Source organism: Haemaphysalis longicornis, unplaced genomic scaffold (assembly GCF_048455015.1).
Source record: "Haemaphysalis longicornis isolate Haplotype H1 unplaced genomic scaffold, Haemaphysalis longicornis Haplotype H1 scaffold_4, whole genome shotgun sequence".
Taxonomy (NCBI): domain Eukaryota; kingdom Metazoa; phylum Arthropoda; class Arachnida; order Ixodida; family Ixodidae; genus Haemaphysalis; species Haemaphysalis longicornis.
In genome coordinates, this window is record NW_027526361.1 from 12,375,844 (window position 1) to 12,394,324 (window position 18,481).

Sequence of the window (18,481 nt, forward strand, 5' to 3'; positions counted from 1 at the left end):
ATATAGCGCATTTCAGCTTGCTAACTAAATTACTGTGCTGGTTATTTGTGATATAACCCTGTAGGCAACGGGGCGAAGCTGGTGTGCACTGACGGCGGAAATTTCTGGAATAGGGATTTTTTATTTTCGTGAGTGAAGCTTCAAAGTAAAGACAAATGGTAGCTCAATATAGACACGCATTGCGCTGACGGACACTTTTTTTATTTTTCCAACATTAAGTTAATAAGGCGGCGGGGGGGGAAGTGTTGCCGCGTTCAGCTTCTTGTTTTTAAGTACAAGAAGCTGTTCGACCGTAAATTGCGCTGGCCAGATTCGTAAGCCCCCCATCATGCACGACAAAAATGGCTTTCTATTTTTGGGCTTTTGTCGACCTTTTAAACCGAAGGCGCGGCCGTCACTGGTGCTACTTATGCGAAAAAATTCCGGGCCATCTCCACTAACGGAAACCTGGGGAGGGGCGTAGCATGCAGTGTATTCTTGGCGCCTTGGCGGTTTTGCCAACGGAGATAAAACCGCTGGAAGTACCGGTATACAGCTTTGCTGTGAAAGTCTCTTGTCTTGGAAGCACTAAGCTGTCTAGCGCGAGGCGTAAAAGATCGTCCCGGCGTTCTTTTAGCACTCATTACATTCTAGAGCGAGGCGTAAACGAGTTTCCCGGTGTTTTAGTACCGTGACTACATGAAACCATGATTACGACGACGCCTAGGAGACGCCATAAGGGGCTTCGCCCCTTTCAAAAAGCAACTAACCAGTGTCCCCCCCTCTGTCTCGTCTCAGGGGCCCCCTCGGTGGCCAAGGGCCGTCGCCCTGCGCGCCCCTCCACGTGCGGCATCAAGGGGACCTCTGGCCCGGACCGGCGACACGCAGCCCGCATCACGGGCGGCAAGGACTCGCTGCCCGGCGAGTGGTGCTGGCAGGTGAGCGGCTGCACACCCGTGCGTGCAGAGCAGAAAATGCGGGCACGCGTCCGCGCGCGCGCATGTGCGAGGTAGAAAAGGGCAGAGCTGGCGTAGCTTGCAAAGGAAGACCTCGTTTTAACCAGCGTCGAGGGTATAATCAGTGTGGAATAATGCATTGGTGGTGCGGAAGCCGGAGGGTAATGATGTTTGATGGGAATCACAGACTTGTTGCGTGTGCACCAGAGCACAACATCGCCGTGTCTGATGTCGCTAATTTTTGTGAATACGTAATTGTGAAATACGGATGCGTAGTGACAGCGAGAATTAGGGGAGAAATTTCAGCTTAACCCCTCCCTGTGAAGGTGGACAAGTGAGAGCACGGAGGCATGCCACACTACGAAGCGAGGTGGAATATGTGCGTCAGCTACACGGGGCTATGTTTGCATGGAGATGGGGCAGCTCTTTTCGGTCTTTTTTAAATGCAATAATAGATCGACTAGCGCTCTGTTACTCTGTTAATTTTTTGCGGTCAGTTTTAATGGAAACGCTGCCGTAAAACGCGTCCATGCATCACCCGAGAGTTCCCTCCCGCGATCTCTTCATTAGTAAGGCAATAGCGACACAATTCATTCAGTTTTAAATGTGCCGCGCAACCCACTGTCCGCACTGGTATACTCATAGTGTTCTTTTAATCATAGTACAAAAAAGAGGGACCAGTAACCCTGCACACATTCGTGTTCCTGTTAAATTATTTGCCTTGGGAGTGGGTATTTCGCAAAGTAAACGCACCTAGTAGCTGCGCAGGAGTCTCGCATTGGGGAGCATCGTTACAGTCGCTTAATTGTTTTTCGCCACGCACATACAATCTCACAGGGGCAATGTAATAGGAGGCCGCATAACCTCTCAATTTGCCCGACTTATTCCTTTTCATATATTCAGAAATTTTCGCATAAATTTGCTCCCTCAGCAAACTAGATGGGATATTTTTGAAAGCAAGTTGATTCATTGTGGGGTTTAACGCGCCTAAGCGTCCTCTAGGCGGTGAGGCGCGCTGTAATGGGGGGCTCCGGAGTGATGCTGACCGCCTGGGGATCTTTAAAGTGAATTGAAATCTCGAACAAACGGGCGTTTTCGCTTTTCGCCTTCATCTTAAAAGCGGCCACCGCGGCCGGTAATCGAACCCACGTCCTTGGGCTCAGTAAGGCGACACAACGCCTTAGCCACTGAGCCACCGCAGTGGGTTTAAAAGCAAATACATCGTACGCATCAAGCTTCTATCTTTAGTGCCAACACTGCAAAAAATACGTCGCCCTAGGAAGCAGTAAAACTACTCCGGTATGAAGCATACCACACCGGATGCCACGAGTACTGTACGCTACCCACCGCGGTGGCTCAGTGGCTAAGGCGTTGTGCTGCTGAGCACGAGGACGCGGGTTCGATTCCCGGCCGCGGCGGCCGCTTTTCTGATGAAGGCTAAAAGCGAAAACTCCCGTGTGTGCGAGATTTTGGCGCACGTTAAAGATCAAAAGGTGGTCAAAATTAATCAGGAGCCCTCCACTACGGCGCGCCTCATCGCCTGCTTTGCGTCGGCGCGTTAAAGGGGCCCTGTAGCACTTACCATCGACTACTAGGAATGTATTTTGGGGTAAAGTTGATTGTCCCAGCAATCTCCTCCCGCAAGAAGTATGAAAATCAGTTCACTATCACTGAAACTACGCGCGATGAGAAATCGCGCATAATCGTTCCCTCTCAACTCGACCGCGGCCAACGCGACGAAAGCTGCGCGCTTTCTCCCGGAGAGGGGGACGGCTCGCAGCCTTCTCTTCCGCGGCCCACAGGCCGGGGAGTTTTCTCATTTTCTCCGCAACGTGGAGGGGTCTATTTCCTGTCTGGTGCCACAAAAAAGCAGGCATGGCTGCCTGCTCCCAAGCGCGCGCTCGAGCTGGTAGGGCGTTTTTGAAGCAATAAACGTTTCTTGTCGAGTGGTCTGGTTGAAAGGGAAGTATTGAGCTCATCTCTCAAACTCCGCGCGCACTCAAAACACAAAAGAAACGGCAAAATTGTGCGTACAGGTTCAGGCATAGAAGAGGTTCGTACAGCGCCGACGATGACGGATCGTCACAGGAAATGCGAGAAAAGCCGCGAAGTTGACCAGTGACGGCCAATGGACAGCCATGGCCTCAATGACGTCGTTTAGGCTATGCCAGGGGTGCATAATGAGAAGAACTGAAGAGAGTGCGGTCGGTTTTTCCGCGTCTTTCACAGCGATGTGCGCGCTCAGCGCTTCACGTGCACACGTGTAATATTTGGCTCAGGTATTCCTGGCAGTGTAAGCTAAACGTCTCGCAGGTTTACTTGCACTGCTCAAAGAGTGTTGCAGGGTCCCTCAATCAATTGAGTATTGTACCATGAGCCAGAATGAACATTTCTTGGAAAGGTTTCTAGGCCATTCTCGGTGAGTGCATTTGTTTACCACCTGCACTGCAACGTGGTCAAGACGTGTCGTTGAGTGCGTGCCTCGGCTTTCCCACGCCCGCAGGCGGCGCTGGTGAACTCGCAGAACCAGTACCTGTGCGGGGGCGCCCTGATCGGATCACTGTGGGTGCTCACCGCCGCGCACTGCGTCACCAGGTACGTGCACGGTGTGGCACGCCATGTATGTGTGCGGTTGCCTGCTAGGTACTACATCGTGCGCGCGCTATTCACGACTCAAAGTTCTTGCGCAACAACTGACTACCTATGCGCGGAACGAATGGCTACTTGACTACTTATTCTTACTACCCATTTCAAAGTTTACCACTGCATTTTTTCCTGCCTGCCCTCATCACAATCGATTATTTAGTGTTTCTATTGGGAACAAATAATACGCCGATTATCAGTGATGAAGAAAAAGAAGTGAAGGAGGGGGGGGGGGGGTGGCGCATTGGTGCCTGGCTCCCCCTTCAGCGTAGAGAATAAGACCACTCCCTGAACTCAGCAACACAATTCTTATAAAAGCTATACTATGTCAAATACAAGTCGGGGCATTGACGGGATGCGAGAAGAACACGAATAGCTCTAAAACACGCTCACTACTTTACAAATATATTTCACACGAACGAGATATAACACGTGCCCAGCTGAGTGCCGCGCGATGTTAAGAAGTTCTGCCGAATGTCCACGCGTATATAAAGCGCGCCTCGTTATGTATACAGGGCAGGCCTACAGAACATACTGGCATGCTATAGCTTCGCCCTGTGGCGCCGGCCGTCTTCACCGCCGTGACGTCGTGTTAAGTGCGGCCGTAGGATGAGGGCCGACGCACTGGTCGTCTCGCGCAGCCTGGTTCGCAACGGCGAGCCGGTGTTCGTGCGCGTGGGAGACCACGACCTGGGCAGCGAGCGCGCGCATCCGGGGGCCCAGACCCGGCGCGTGGCCACCACCTACATCCACCACAACCACAACGGACAGAGCCTGGACAACGACATCGCGCTGCTCAAGCTGCAGGAGCCCGTGCAGCTCAACTCCCGCGTCTGCCCCGTCTGCCTGCCGGCCAGGGGCGCCGCGGCCACTCCCGGCAACCGCTGCACCGTCACCGGATACGGGTACCTCGGAGAAGGTGCGTATACGTGCCGCACGAAGTGGGCACCGTCTGGCCGGTTGGCCTTCTAACCCCTCATAACAGACCTGCCGCCTGTAAAGGGTGCACCACAGCATAGCGGGTATTGTGGTGGTGAAGCGCTCTGACCAGTGGTCGGAGCCACCCTCCAAACTGCTCGCGCCCGCTGTCCACGTGGACGAAAAAGTTGCCGTGGACGGGATGGAGGGGCCTTAGGAGGGACGACAGGCACAACTCGCTTGGCGCCTTTTCCGGTCCGCGACACGCCAAAGACGACTTCGGCGGTAGGCTCGTGCCCGGGCAGGCGCACATTCCCACGCGTTCGGAGTGCAAAATGCAGCACGCTTGGGGTCCGATAGCTCCCCAAGATTACTGCGATACTTTTCTGCTCCGCAGCTGAACGCAAGATTGCTTTACAATCGCTCATCTCCGATATGAAACCAAAGATAAGCGGTTAGGAGTACGCTGTGTACGAGCCAGGACTAAGGTTTTTGTCGTTTTTCAGGGGTATAGGCGCTAACGAGCACATGAGTAGCAAGCATCTTTATTCTTTCGCAGGTTGGACAAGTCTTCGTTTCTCTACGAGTTGGAGCTGTGCTAAACTGACGTACTGACTCGTGTTGCGCTTGCAAGAACGCGTCAGCCACATGCGCTGCCCTGAAGGAAGTACCTCGAACTCAAATGCTGTCAAATTGATTCAAAGTAAAAACAGGTATAGGGACTTAAAAAAAACTGCTCAAATATTTTAGGCAATGCTGGGTCAAGACAACGTGTTCAATTGTTAAAAACGAAATGCTGCAACCTGGTGTCTGCAGCATATAAAAGGACGTGGGCTGCACGCGTGTGACCAGAACGCATGACGGCCAACCATAATGCAAAGAAGGTGGATCCAATTACTAACCCTCGATTCTCGCTTTTGTTCTGGTTTTGGTTAATCTGTCCACTGTAGGAGGGAGGGATTATTTTAATTGCGATAGTGTGCCGTATAGCATAAAGCCTACATTGCAAGTACTATCGTGATAAAATACGAACAACGGTGCGCGTGGCTTTTAATATATGACCTGCATTCTAAGTGAAGGGCTGCACCTGCGCAGTAAGAATAAGTTACCAGAGGGATTTCTTAACCTTATGGCTGCTGTGCATACACAGCTCGTCGCCAGGGAGCGCAGCATGCGCTGAAAACCACGCACACCGTTGTTCGTATTTCAATTTATCACGACAGTACACGTCAACGCCCGTTTCGCGGAGGAAAGAAGGAAGTGGTGTTGGGGTCCGCATATCCACCGATGGAGGTCAGGTGGTCTGTCAGGATGGACGCCTGTGCCTCGAAGGCCTGTGCGTTTTGTACATCCAGAGGCCTGTGCATCCTCGCCTCTTCCAATCAAGGACACGTCCACAGCAGGTGTTCTGTATCAGCATCTTTGGCAGAAGCTGTGCAGAATAGGCAGTTCTCAATGACCAGGGAATGATAGCGTGGTGACCACTGCCGGGTAACAGCGGTAGAGAGGGCTACACCAACACGTAGTCTTCGAAGCAAGACTTCCTCCCAGTTAGTGAATCTACTGGGGAGGTCCGCCCTACATGGTGCGGTGAGAGCACGTGTGGCGCGACGGAGATGTTCTTTCATTGGAGAAAATGTTCTGGGAATCGATTGTCAGTGATGGCAATGGTCGTAGAGCGAATGTTTGGTGGCAGGTACTATCCGCCGCAATGTGAGCTGGAAGCGTATTGCGCCGGACCCATGACAGCCGGAGAGGGCAGGTGTACGTATCGAGTATCTGGTGAATGCCCCTCGAGAGAGACGAGTTGTTATTTACTCGACGTAAATCACGTATGGCCGCCGTGGCTGTAGTATGACCCGCTCGCCGCTGGAGAGCAATGGTCTAGACTGGTCATTCTGAATTCCCGCCCACTGCTCGCCCCAACGTTACTAGTAACGTTGGCTCGCCCTGTATTGTTCCTAAGGGTAACGGCCACCGCGTGGGCGGGTGAACAACGCAGGCGGCCCCATCGCCCTGCGCGTTCGTGAAGCCGTACTTCCCGTGGTCGGGGACCGCGAGTGCACGGCCAAGATCAACGCGGTGACCGAGAAGCAGTTCCTGATGCCCGCCAGCTCCTACTGCGCAGGAGGAGAGAAGGGCAACGACGCCTGCCAGGTGAGAAGGACGCCATTAGAACGCCCGAGCATGCAGCGGGTGAGAGAACGGTAGCGACGCCCGCTACTTTAGCCGAAGCGGTCACGTGGGTGGCGTTGCGTGCGGTCATCCGGCTCACGATCTTCTTTTCAATCACGATTGCGTCTTCCGATTTGTCGCACTGCTGAGCACCTCATCAGTTTCTTTCGTGCGCCTTGGAGGTCGCTCGTTTTCTGCCGCTATCGTTTTCACTTTCGGCCCGCCTAGCGTCGACTTCTTTCCGTTGCCGAAGAAGAAGAAGAAAACTTTATTTTTGCAAGGATCCCCTAGTCCGGAGCTCCCGGGATAGCCGACAGGGCCTTCTCTGCGCGTTCAATGAGTGTTCTTTGCACTTCCGCGCTAGAGTCGGCCAGCCTTCTTTCCCATGAAGTGGGGGTAGGATTGGGTATGGGGGAAAGGTTAGGGTTCTGTGTGCATGTCCAGAGAGTGTGATAGATGCTAGGGTAGTCCCCGCAGTTAGGACACTTGGGGGTACCCGGTAATCGTTGAAATCGGTGTGTTAGGTGTACAGTAGGTAGCGTGTTTGTTTGAATTTGCCTTAGTACAGCGGATTCCCGACGAGTGAGTGTTTTGTGTGGTGTTGGGTACTTTTGTCTGTTTTGACGGGGTTGGTTTCGCCGCACGCCACCACCGACGGCGCAATGCAGCCAATGCAAGCTTTGCTTGAATTGTTGTTTATTGTTGTTTATTGGGTGGTGCCCACCAACAGCACTAGGCCTTCTTGGGTGGTGCACACGAAAAGGACAGGGCGACACACAGATAAACAAACGGTAAAACATGGAGACTGGTTATGAAGTGCAGGGGTCACAAAGTACATAGTACCACCGCACACGCGCGTGCTCGCAGGCACGCACACGCACTCACACACACGTAAGCACGCACGCATGCGCGCACGTGCACGCACACACACACACACACTCAATTTATACATTTAAGGAATTAAGATTACAGTCGGGTACATTAGCACAGAGGATTGTGTGATGTTCGCTGTTTGCTGGTATTCCTGTCAATGTTAGATCGGTGGCATATTGCGATAATTTTGACGACAATAATATGTGCATTTTTTTATTGGCTGACTCACGTATTTAATTTTGGAATGCGTGGCGGCTGTTTTTATACTTTGTGAGCCCAACAGTTGATAAATTTGTAGAAAGTTTTGTAACGTAAGCGTCAACTTACATGGTGTTTTATCCCATCTGCATACATCGCCGATCGCTTACGTTATACAAAGGGCGGATTCAGTGGAAATTTACAAAGTCGAGAATGGGCGGCGGCGGCGGCGCTTTTCTGACGAAGGTGAGAAACGAAAACGCCCGTGTATCGAGATTTCGGCGCACGTCAAAGAATTCCAGGTGGTCGAAATTATTCCGAAGGTGTAGCGCGCGTAACATCCCATAATTTGAGTACAGATCCCATAACCCAAGAATGTAAAGCGACCCGCCGCGGTGGCTCAGTGGCTAAGGCGTTGTGCTGCTGAGCACGGGGACGCGGGTTCGATTCCCGGCCGCGGCGGCCGCTTTTCTGATGGAGGCGAAAAGCGAAAACGCCCGTGTGTTCGATATTTCGGCGCACGTTAAAGATCCCCAGGGGGGTCAAAATTAAACCGGAGCCCTCCACTACGGCGCGCCTCATCGCCTGCGGTGCGTCGACGCGTTAAACCCTACAATCAATCAATCAAAAATGTAAAGCGACGCACTATTGCCACTAACTAAGCATGTTTTCCTCGTGTGATTTTTATTTCTTCATTTCCTAGCCCGCTGTCGGCCACGCACGCACCGTTATCTTAACGACCAGCGTCCGCTACTATCAGCCGTCTGCTTCCCCACTGTGGCGTACGCGTTGTAAGAAGCTCTGTGTGTCGCGACAAAGAGGAGCTAAAAGTACTGATGCATTTCGTTGAAGAATATCAGCATATTAACAAGGCACAAACCTCGCGTTTCTCGAAGCAGCTAACAAAACCAGGTATGCCATCGCTGTGGCCGACTTTGAATCAATCAGTCTCCAACGTGAACCGTATACCGCTGGAGAAACGAGATAAATTACAGGTTTTGCTCCGACCCTTCATGCAACTGATTTCTTAAAGCGAAAGCTTTCTTAGTGGGACCGATACTAATGCATTTACCCATAGACTGGTCGGTCGACCTAAAAGCTCTGATAAGAACTCTGGACACACAGCGCTTCTATTGTGCCGCCAAACCGGCTACTTGAGAAATTGCGAAAAGGGAACGGTTCTAACACACTCATCATCGACCATGAAGAAGCACAATATATTATACGTTTATCTCATAAACTACGTACCGGGATTCAGATCGTTTGTAGATGCGCTCACTTAGTTCACCAAAAATCGTCGCACGGGTTCGTTCTTCGTCTGCGATTTGCGCCTTTGAAGGTTCAACGACCGATTGGACGCACTTTTAGCGAAGGTGAATGCTTTCGCGCTTCTCTCAGCTTTCTTTACGAAGGGATGGTAATTTTTTTTGTCGATGTGAAAGGTCCGCCAGGAGTCCCTTGCGACGCACCGGATTTTCTCTCAACATTAAGACGGACCGACACTACAGCCACCATACTGTGACTTCAAACGGGTGCAAAGCTATTCGCGACCAAATTTTAAAAACATTTCAGACACTGCCTAGTGGGAGTTGTCGAACAAATGCTTACTCTGCTCTTAAGCCTCTCCAGAGTTCGCTTCACTGCTACGCACACGCGCGTTGCTGAGAGAATATGATTCTAGGCGCTATATAAGAACGGGAAAGCCTTAGGGCCTTTTATTGAATACCTCCATAAGAGCCGCTGTATTCCTACTAAACGCTATATGCCGAGACTCGTTAAAGTCGGCTTCACTACCGTACTGAAATGTTTTGCTTGGGAGTCATTTTCCTGCAGCGGCAAGATGAGAGGTCTTTTATGAAAATGTGGAGGTCTGGAAGTTTTATAACTACCTCCATAAAGCCCCATGCCTATAATTATGCGTTAGGCCTCCATAAAGTCGGTTTTGTTACTATACACAAACGCATTGCTGGGAAGACATTTTTCGACGGCAAATATAAGTTATGATGGCCCTCGGGCCCTTTATTAATAGCATTTCTCTCGTGCGGCGCGAGTGTGATTCACCAAGCGTTACAGACGAACAGACCGGTTTCCTAAGTTAAGCGTTTAAGGAAATAATACCGCGGGTCAGATCAACACCACAAAGTTTAGGTCGGATGCCGGGCCCAGCTCTCAGTGGAAAGAGAAAGAGCGGAAGGAGCCGAATCAACGGAGGTTGGCTGCGTGACGTCATGCAGTCCGCTAAACACTTCTTCCCAAAGCCGTTGAACCTCCTTCGTGTGTAGAAAATATTTCCCCGTTTATGGGCCGTTCCCCGAGGTAGGCTAAGGTGTGCATTGAAGGTGCACGAAGCGCTGTTCGAGCGGCGCGACTGGCAGCCGATAGCGAAATGCGATTAAAACCGGTGGCATCACTCCGAGACAGATTCCCGGGAGTGTCGCGCCCACTGCGCGCCCCGACGTCATCGGCCGCTTTATGGAAGCCATGCGTTGGACGTGCCCCTGCAGAGCGGAGGCCGCTTGTGTCGAGGTCCGGCCCGCCGCCGCCGCCGCCGCCTCGTGCGCCTTGTAAACTGCACGTGCCGCAAGCGAGATTCAAGGCCGCGCCGCGCGTTTCCAGGGCACCAATGTCGCCCGCTCCCCCTCGCACGTGTGGCCTGGGGCGGCGCGCCGGCCGTCCTTTCGTGAGATACTTCGCTTCCTCGCTCTCGTGGTTTCTCCTCGACGACACTGCTCACGCGTGAATGGGATTTTTAGGGGCGAAGCACCTTAAGGCCGAGGCTTGTGCGTCCGGCGTCCGGCGTCCGTGCTCACGGCACAACACCGTGTAAATCAAACATCTGTGAACAAAAGGTTCACAAAAGGTTAGAGAGAGAGAGAGAGAGAGTTCCTGGCGTGCTGCGCATGCGCGAGGAGCATTGAGTCTTTTTAGCAGCAGTAAGCACTCACACGGGTGATTTACGGTAAGAACGATCACCAGGGCTTCGCCCACTCGCCATGATTCACTTCGTGGAGATGAGTGATTTTTTTTTTATCTCCTAGCTTGCCGTGTGGTATCTAAAAACGTTTTAATGCCGGTCTAGTAAGAAGTGCCTCTGGTAAGACCTGGAAACAGAGAGATTCTACGAAATGCACTGCGCCCATAAAGATTCGTAGCCCCGAGTCGTCAATTATGTGCCAGCTTCAGGACTGGCCTTTGGTGACGTGTGCCACCCACCGTGAGAACATTCGTGGTGCTGTTCTCAAGTGCTCAGCTCTCGTCCCATTAATCAAGCGTTGCAAAGCATGCAAGCGAAAGATTCCATGCAATTGCCAATCTTGAGGACCGAGACACGCCTAATTATTTTAACGCAATTTCTTTACCCAATGCTCGTATTTCACACAGCCATATTCATTCTCCCTCACATGTCCGTCAAATCAAACGAGCATATTTGGATGTTTTCGATGAATCCGTTGTTTAGCAATGTTTTATTTTCGTCAAATAATACATGCGTGTGCTCAATGCAGCATCTTACCCCCCTCTTGTATCGCTTTAAATACAGAGCTTAAATCACCGTAGTATCGATAGACCTCTATTTTCAACCCCCCCACCCCACCCCTTCCATTCTTCGCAGGCCGCTAACAACTGTCTCATGGCAGGAAATAACTATTACATTTTTCACCAAAAATGGCGCATCCAAACGGTGGGAGAGGAGATGCAGGGGGGCGGTTACCTACCCAGAGTGCCTTGCTAGCCAGTGTGGCGTACAATGCATGTCAATGGCGTATGCAGAGATTCATTCGTGAAAGGTGAAAGGGATAGAGACTATGGAACGAGAAAGAAAGTAAGCAAAATGAGGAAAATTTTAAAAAGCCAAAACATGGGGTCATTTGAAGGGGTCAAGGAGTCTGCCCTAGTAATGTTATAACATGAGTTCCTTTGGTTCTAATTGCTCTGCTGTTACTTTAACTAATTGTAACGCTGAGATTTGTAACTATGCAATCCGTCTCTTGCTGCATTCAGTGTATTTTTTCTATGAATAATATATCAACTTTGGGACTCTCGTCTGGATATATCTGCTCTTGTAACCTTCTTATGAATTAGAAATGGAAAACAAAAAGCCCTTCCGACTGTATTGCTCATTTTTTTTTCTCTGAAAAACTGCAAAAATGCTTTGAGAGCAGACATCGAAACATGTATAGAAGGTTCGCAGCTTGCGACGTAAAAACAATTATTAGTAGTCGATATTTGATGATAGAACTAGTGAGTGAGCGGCCCGGTCTACACGCACGCCCCCTCCCCCTTCCCTCGTACGCCGGTGGTGCGCGTCATCCTCCTTCTATCCTGGACATTCCCTTTCGAGTCACCCGTTACGTCCCGAAAGATATACCTGTGGAGCCACCCCTGCTTTGCAAGGGATGTGCCTACAGCGGCATCGCGACATGCAGGGCTCCGTATCATCCTCACTCGCATTTGGCAGTTGCTACAGCATAGTCATCCGTATCTACCGTGCGGACTCGGCACGATAGCGCACGAACGCGCGAGCAAGACGGAGAATCGTATACGTCTTCAAGGCAAGGCCGGCTGCCTGGCTTCCGCGCTGACGCAATCGCGCACCACGGCGGTCGGCGACCTTCCCCGTTCACCCGGAACGTGGACCTCACAGCCATGCAGGTAGCGGTTGAGCCAATCCTTCGTACTTCCTCTGCGGCGACCCCTCAGCGCCAGCAATTCCAAACTTTCTCTCACGGCATCGCGTCATGCGCCACTCTCTCGCTCGGGTCGCATCATCATCATCGTAGACTCGTGGGGTCTTGGAACGAAAGTTCAAGGCGCGTGGAAAGCAGTAAGGACTCTTGAGAGGAATGGGTCGGGTCCCTTGCTTCCCCGCGATTCCGCATCGTGCCATGCTCAGCCGATCTTCGGGTTGTTCGTTTGTAAGGGATTAGCGTCTTTTAAATGGGAAACACCAGCGCACCGTGGACAGTGAACCAGCGAACCAATTCAAATTACGAGTGAACAGCTTTTCGACCGAAATGAGCGAGAGATAAATAATGATTTATTGGACAGTTCAGCTCCAACATAAGAAGGGGCTGGCTACTCCAAACTTCGGAGTAATTAAAAGGCACAACGGTTGTCTGAATAAACCTTGAGGTTAGAAAAAATACATTGAAAGGGCCACGGCTGAAAGAGCACATAAGCGCTAGTAAACTACTTGCTATGTATACTAGATATGTTTTCATATTGTTTGTATCTAGGCACATATGGTTATATATATATATATATATATATATATATATATAGAGAGAGAGAGAGAGAGAGAGATAAAACTCACAAAGCGCGCAGAAATAGTATAAGTAAAGAGTCGGATACACAGCAAGAACAATAACAAAGAATGTTTACTTACGTAGCGGCAACGGGACTTGTCTTCATTAGAGTGCAGTTACATGATGAGAGTACAGTTACAGTTGCAAAATCATGTAACTGTATTCTGATGAAGGCACGTCCCGTTGCCGCTACATAAGTAAACATTCGTTGTTATTGTTCTTGCTGTGTATCCGACTCTTTACTTATACTATATATATATATATATATATATATATATATATATATATATATATATATATATATATATATATATATATAGCGAATAAGAATAGGAAATGAGGGCTCGTTGAAAATATTACAGAAATGAAGTTTGGCAGTCAAGAAAACATCGGAAAGCAAGGTTATGGTAGGTCATTGAAACAGATAAAGAATTTGGAAAGAAAGAAAGTGGAGAAAAAATGCCCGCCAGGTGGGATCCGAACCCACGGCCTCCAGAATACCGGTTTGTATATATATATATATATATATATATATATATATATATATATATATATATATATATATATATATATATATATATATATATATATATATATATATATATATATATATGCTGTATATTATTATTACTGCTGAACCGAAGTGATTGCGTGCCTCTTAGAGAACATTGTTTGAATTCTGTGAAAAATTATTTCTTCCCGAGAAAAAATCACGTGTGAATAGGATATAGCTAATACTTCGGCGGCTAAATGCGTCAGTAAACGGCCATCGCCAATTACGAGCGGTGAGCCACTCAACGAGCACGTGGCTGGAGGAGTGCAGTAAGGTTTGGCACCGGGCTGCGTGTTTCTATTTTTTCCCCCGTTCAGTTTCCTTCTCCTCGAAAAAAAAGATTACACTGCCTTTTCTTTGTTTTCTCGCCGCGGAGCGACAATGGAGGGAGGAGTCCTCTACTCTCGGCACTCACTTTCTTCTTATCCCCATCGACATGCGGATTAGCCGTTTGCTTACCCAACTGCATAATCATCTCTGGCTCCGCGGCGACTTTCGGCGTGTACGTGGTGCAATAACGGGCCAATAGGGGTTCACGTGACGTCAATTTCGACCAATGATGCTCGAGCAGCCTTTTGCTTGTTTTTATTTTTACTTTGTTCGTTCCCTCCCCGAAGAAATATTTGTATTCGGCGAGCGGAAGGGGTAGGGTCCCTTGGGTTTTTCGTTGTTTGGTCATTCAATTTGTCCGTAAATATTTGCTGTGCGTAAAACGTACAGGTGCCCCCAAAAGTAAACGGAGCACGGGTTGGAGATTTCGAGGGGATTTCTCCGCCATGCGCCTAGCCAGCGACCTCTAAGTGACTTTTCGAGGAAGTCATTCTAAAATAAAATCGGGCCGCACATATTCTGCCTATTCATGCAGCCGCACAAAATAGAAATTATTCTAATTTCACGAAACCATTCTTCGATTACTTGTTGAGGCACCTGTACGTAGTTTGTGTTCGGTTCCTGCCTAGCCATTAGGGTGAAACGATACACGGTGTAATATCCTTAGCGAAAGGAGGAATCTGAAATTGACGAGTACCTCGAAATTGTGGCTCGGTCACAAGTTGCAGCAACAAATAATATGCTGTCTCACTGAGTGCCGGGAGTTGGGATATACCATCGCTTTTTTTACCCTGAAAAACCGCCGAAGTGTTCGTGCATATTTCAAACCCTGTCCGATTTGATGCGAAATGGCCGGCAGCCGAATAGTCGCCAGCGTGCCATTTCGATCGCGATGTGGTCGCGTCATTGCGATATGCATACGGCGTCGTCTGGTCGCGGAGTCACTGCGCCTTCGACCGAGCGAGCCGAGGTCGTCGACGCCACGGGGCCGTATCGCGAGAACCGACTTATCTCGTCACGCGGCCGGGCTCCCGGCGACAACGCTCATGAAAACCGTGTGGCTAGCCCGGGAGCCCGCACTGAATTCGGGCCCGAGATACAAGTGAACAGCCGGAACATTTAGGCCGTTTTTTTCTTTATTTTACAGTTATACTGACTGCGCCAGTGTAACTAGTATACCGTCATATGCATTGACTCTACCGTATAACTGGCGAACATTTCGTGTATCGACTGCGGGCAAAAAGTAGCCCTAATAAATACCCGCCCCAATGGGCACCGGGGAAATCTACTTAGCCCAAGAAAATAGTTTAGAGACAACGGCCCGTGCCTGACATGAGCCGAGTAGCGAGAATTAGTTCATTCCTGGTAGCACTTATATCTGTAAAAGACACAAGAACACTCCCTCCTAAAAAGAAATTATGAAGGCACAAAATATCATCGAACGAACCTTAGTCAGTTTCTTCAGGACTGAGACTGCGCCATTCATCGCTAAGTACCGCTTGAGACAGGACGAAAGCAAAGAAGACACACACAACGGCCCTAGGAGTAGGTCCCCTGCATCGCATCCACGGTAGAGAAAAGGGAGGGGCTTTATCCAAGAAGATCTTCCTCCAGTAAAACAGGAGGCCTGGTTACAGCTGGAGAAGACCCGCTAAGGCTGCACAGGGGGAAATCAAAGCGCAAGGGAGAGCCACTCAAGATTACTTTTTTTTTATCCGGATTTACCTGCATGCTTATTTTGAAACAAGTTAAGGCTAGCGTTGGCTGGGTTTGGTCTTCCTCTTATGACGTGCTGCATTGCATATAGTCGAAAAGCGAGCTCCAGCTGTGTTCGTTCGTATGCATTTGCTCGTAAATGTCCAAAGTCCGTGTAAAGTAAAGCTGTAAATATTCCCTTCTCGTTTTTATCCAAAGGATGAAAACGGGGAAGGGAATCCCGTTTTAACCGAACGGATGGTACTAGTCGTCGCCGTCATTGCAGTACACGCACAGTCATGTGATCACTCACTGTTTATTTAATGGTTGCATTAAGCCTGCTTTGAAGGCAAATCGGGGAAAGAGTAGCGTTACTCTCTCTCTCTCTCTCTCTCTCTCTCTATATATATATATATATATATATATATATATATATATATATATATATATATATATATATATATATATATATATATATACATATAATGCCTTACCAATTCGGCCGAATTGGTAAGGCATTCGAGATCTAATCGAAAGGCGTGGGTTCGGTCCCCACTCTGGGCGCGTGTTTTTCTTTCTTTCTTTCTCATTTAATTAATAACAAAAAAATATTGTAATGTCACTATCGGTAAAAAATAGTCTAATCATTCCCCTATGCCTTCTTTGGCGTTGTAGACTGCCGGTATTTCTTTCTGTATTTCCTAACGAGCCCCTCCTCATATATATATATATATATATATATATATATATATATATATATATATATATATATATACATATAATGCCTTACCAATTCGGCCGAATTGGTAAGGCATTCGAGATCTAATCGAAAGGCGTGGGTTCGGTCCCCACTCTGGGCGCGTGTTTTTCTTTCTTTCTTTCTCATTTAATTAATAACAAAAAAATATTGTAATGTCACTATCGGTAAAAAATAGTCTAATCATTCCCCTATGCCTTCTTTGGCGTTGTAGACTGCCGGTATTTCTTTCTGTATTTCCTAACGAGCCCCTCCTCATATATATATATATATATATATATATATATATATATATATATATATATATATATATATATATATATATATATATATATATATATATATATATATATATATACACACACGTATATATACGATTCTTCGTCCCGAGTACCACCACTAAATGCAAGTTCCGCTTAGGCATGCAGCTCATTTCGGAGTTGACGCACGCGCTCCTGTAGTTGGCCACGGGCGATGTACACAGCGTCTGTGTGCCGCGCACTCGCAGGGTGACGGCGGTGGGCCCATGGTGTGCCTGGTGGACGGCTTCTACGAGCTGACGGGCCTGGTGTCTTGGGGATTCGGCTGCGGCCGGCCTGACGTGCCGGGCGTCTACGTCAAGGTGTCCGCCTTCATCGGATGGATCAACCAGATCATCAGCGTCAACAACCTGTAGCCGCTCCTGGCGGGCCCTCAAGCTTCATTCCTCTTTGCAGTGGGGCTCTAACACAGGAAGAGGCCCGTGCGCTGCCATTGCTGAATGGCCGTTCTCACTCGTAAAACATTTTTTTTAATCAGAGGGCAAGACAAGCAGGGAAACAAATCACGTTTGCAGCCGCTCTAATCGGGCGGCGTTCAAGCCTGCAGGGCCTTCGATACCTCATCTCCTCCACTTTCCGTTGTGACGCGTCCGCGAACATACACAGACAGCAGAATTAATTCGTACTCAAGTTCCTCCGTTGCATGCAACGTTGTCTCGTTTCTTTTAAGTGCAGAGCACTTTAGGTGCTCGCCTTGTCGTCCTAGCTCGCTCGCTGAAACAAAGCGTATCGCCACGGCGTTACGGTGTAACCTGTCACGGTCCCTTCGCCGTGACATAACCCATTTCTCCTTTTTTTTTTTTGTTCAGCTTTGGCAAGGAGCGTTCTCGATGCGTTAGTGGGCGGCCACGGAGGTGGTGACAAGAATCGTTGTCCGCGCACATGCTTCCAGTCACAGCAGAGATCTCGGTATCTTTGAGTTCCTGCGGGGCACGCGAGATGCAAGCGCTCCTTTCGAGAGTATTTCACTCACGCCTGACTTGCCTTTAGGAACTGCGTTCTACGTACGAGAAGGTAGGAAGCGCCCATCCAGTAACGTCATTAGAAATTTTGGCGCGCACCAGAAAAGTACGCATGGCATGCATTAATTACGTGACTACGCCAGCGGTTGCTGCTTAGTCGCTTGGCTGTTATCGCTTCTCTGGCGAACAGCAGTCCAGTTCTTGCCTGTGCGCCCAGAGGTCGTTCCGCCGCCACATGTCGGGCTAAGTTACGCTAGTCCCACTCCAATCAAGGTGTTGCCTCAACCAGCAGTACAAAAAGGGTTTCACGCTATCCGTTAGAGGCGACAACTGGGAGTTTCGGCCAGCTGTTCCTGGCGCGACGTTTCTTCATTCACAGCGCCACTGTTAACGTTGCTTTTTTATCCGTCCGATGTACCGTACTGGGCCACCGCAAAGGTGGGTTGTCGCACGTTACACAAAGTGTCGCTCTCGATGTTGCCGTTTCTCTTTCGCCGAATCTGCCACAGCTCATTTCGAAGCGTTTCTGTAATCACTTATTCAACGACATCCTCACCATCGTCACACATCGCTGTCAATTGTGTTTTTGATCCATCACTTTTATTTATGAGGCACGACTCTAAAGAATGGTACACGTCTGACCTTTCCCCCCTGGCATTCAAGGCTCCACCTTTAGTTGCCTTTTTTTTAATGCGTACCGTGTTCGGTAAATGGTTTCAGTCGAGTTTTTGCATGCGTGAAGCAATAAATGTAACAATGCATTGCGCATACAGTTTTGGCAAAAGCTGGAATAAAAATTGTCACAACGTGCAAACTACT

At 49.2% G+C, this 18,481-nt stretch overlaps 1 protein-coding gene across 1 annotated transcript in view; it reads left to right on the plus strand.

Annotated features, from left to right (window-relative positions):
* The window catches only part of LOC144179407 (uncharacterized), a 36,047-nt gene extending 17,566 nt beyond the window's left edge, over positions 1 to 18,481 (plus strand). The window contains exons 3-7 of the mRNA XM_077707753.1: positions 778 to 917; positions 3,439 to 3,530; positions 4,220 to 4,497; positions 6,499 to 6,653; positions 16,889 to 18,481. Of these exons, the coding sequence (XP_077563879.1) occupies positions 778 to 917; positions 3,439 to 3,530; positions 4,220 to 4,497; positions 6,499 to 6,653; positions 16,889 to 17,056 (833 nt within the window). The 3' untranslated portion in view covers positions 17,057 to 18,481. The remainder of the gene's footprint in view (positions 1 to 777; positions 918 to 3,438; positions 3,531 to 4,219; positions 4,498 to 6,498; positions 6,654 to 16,888) is intronic.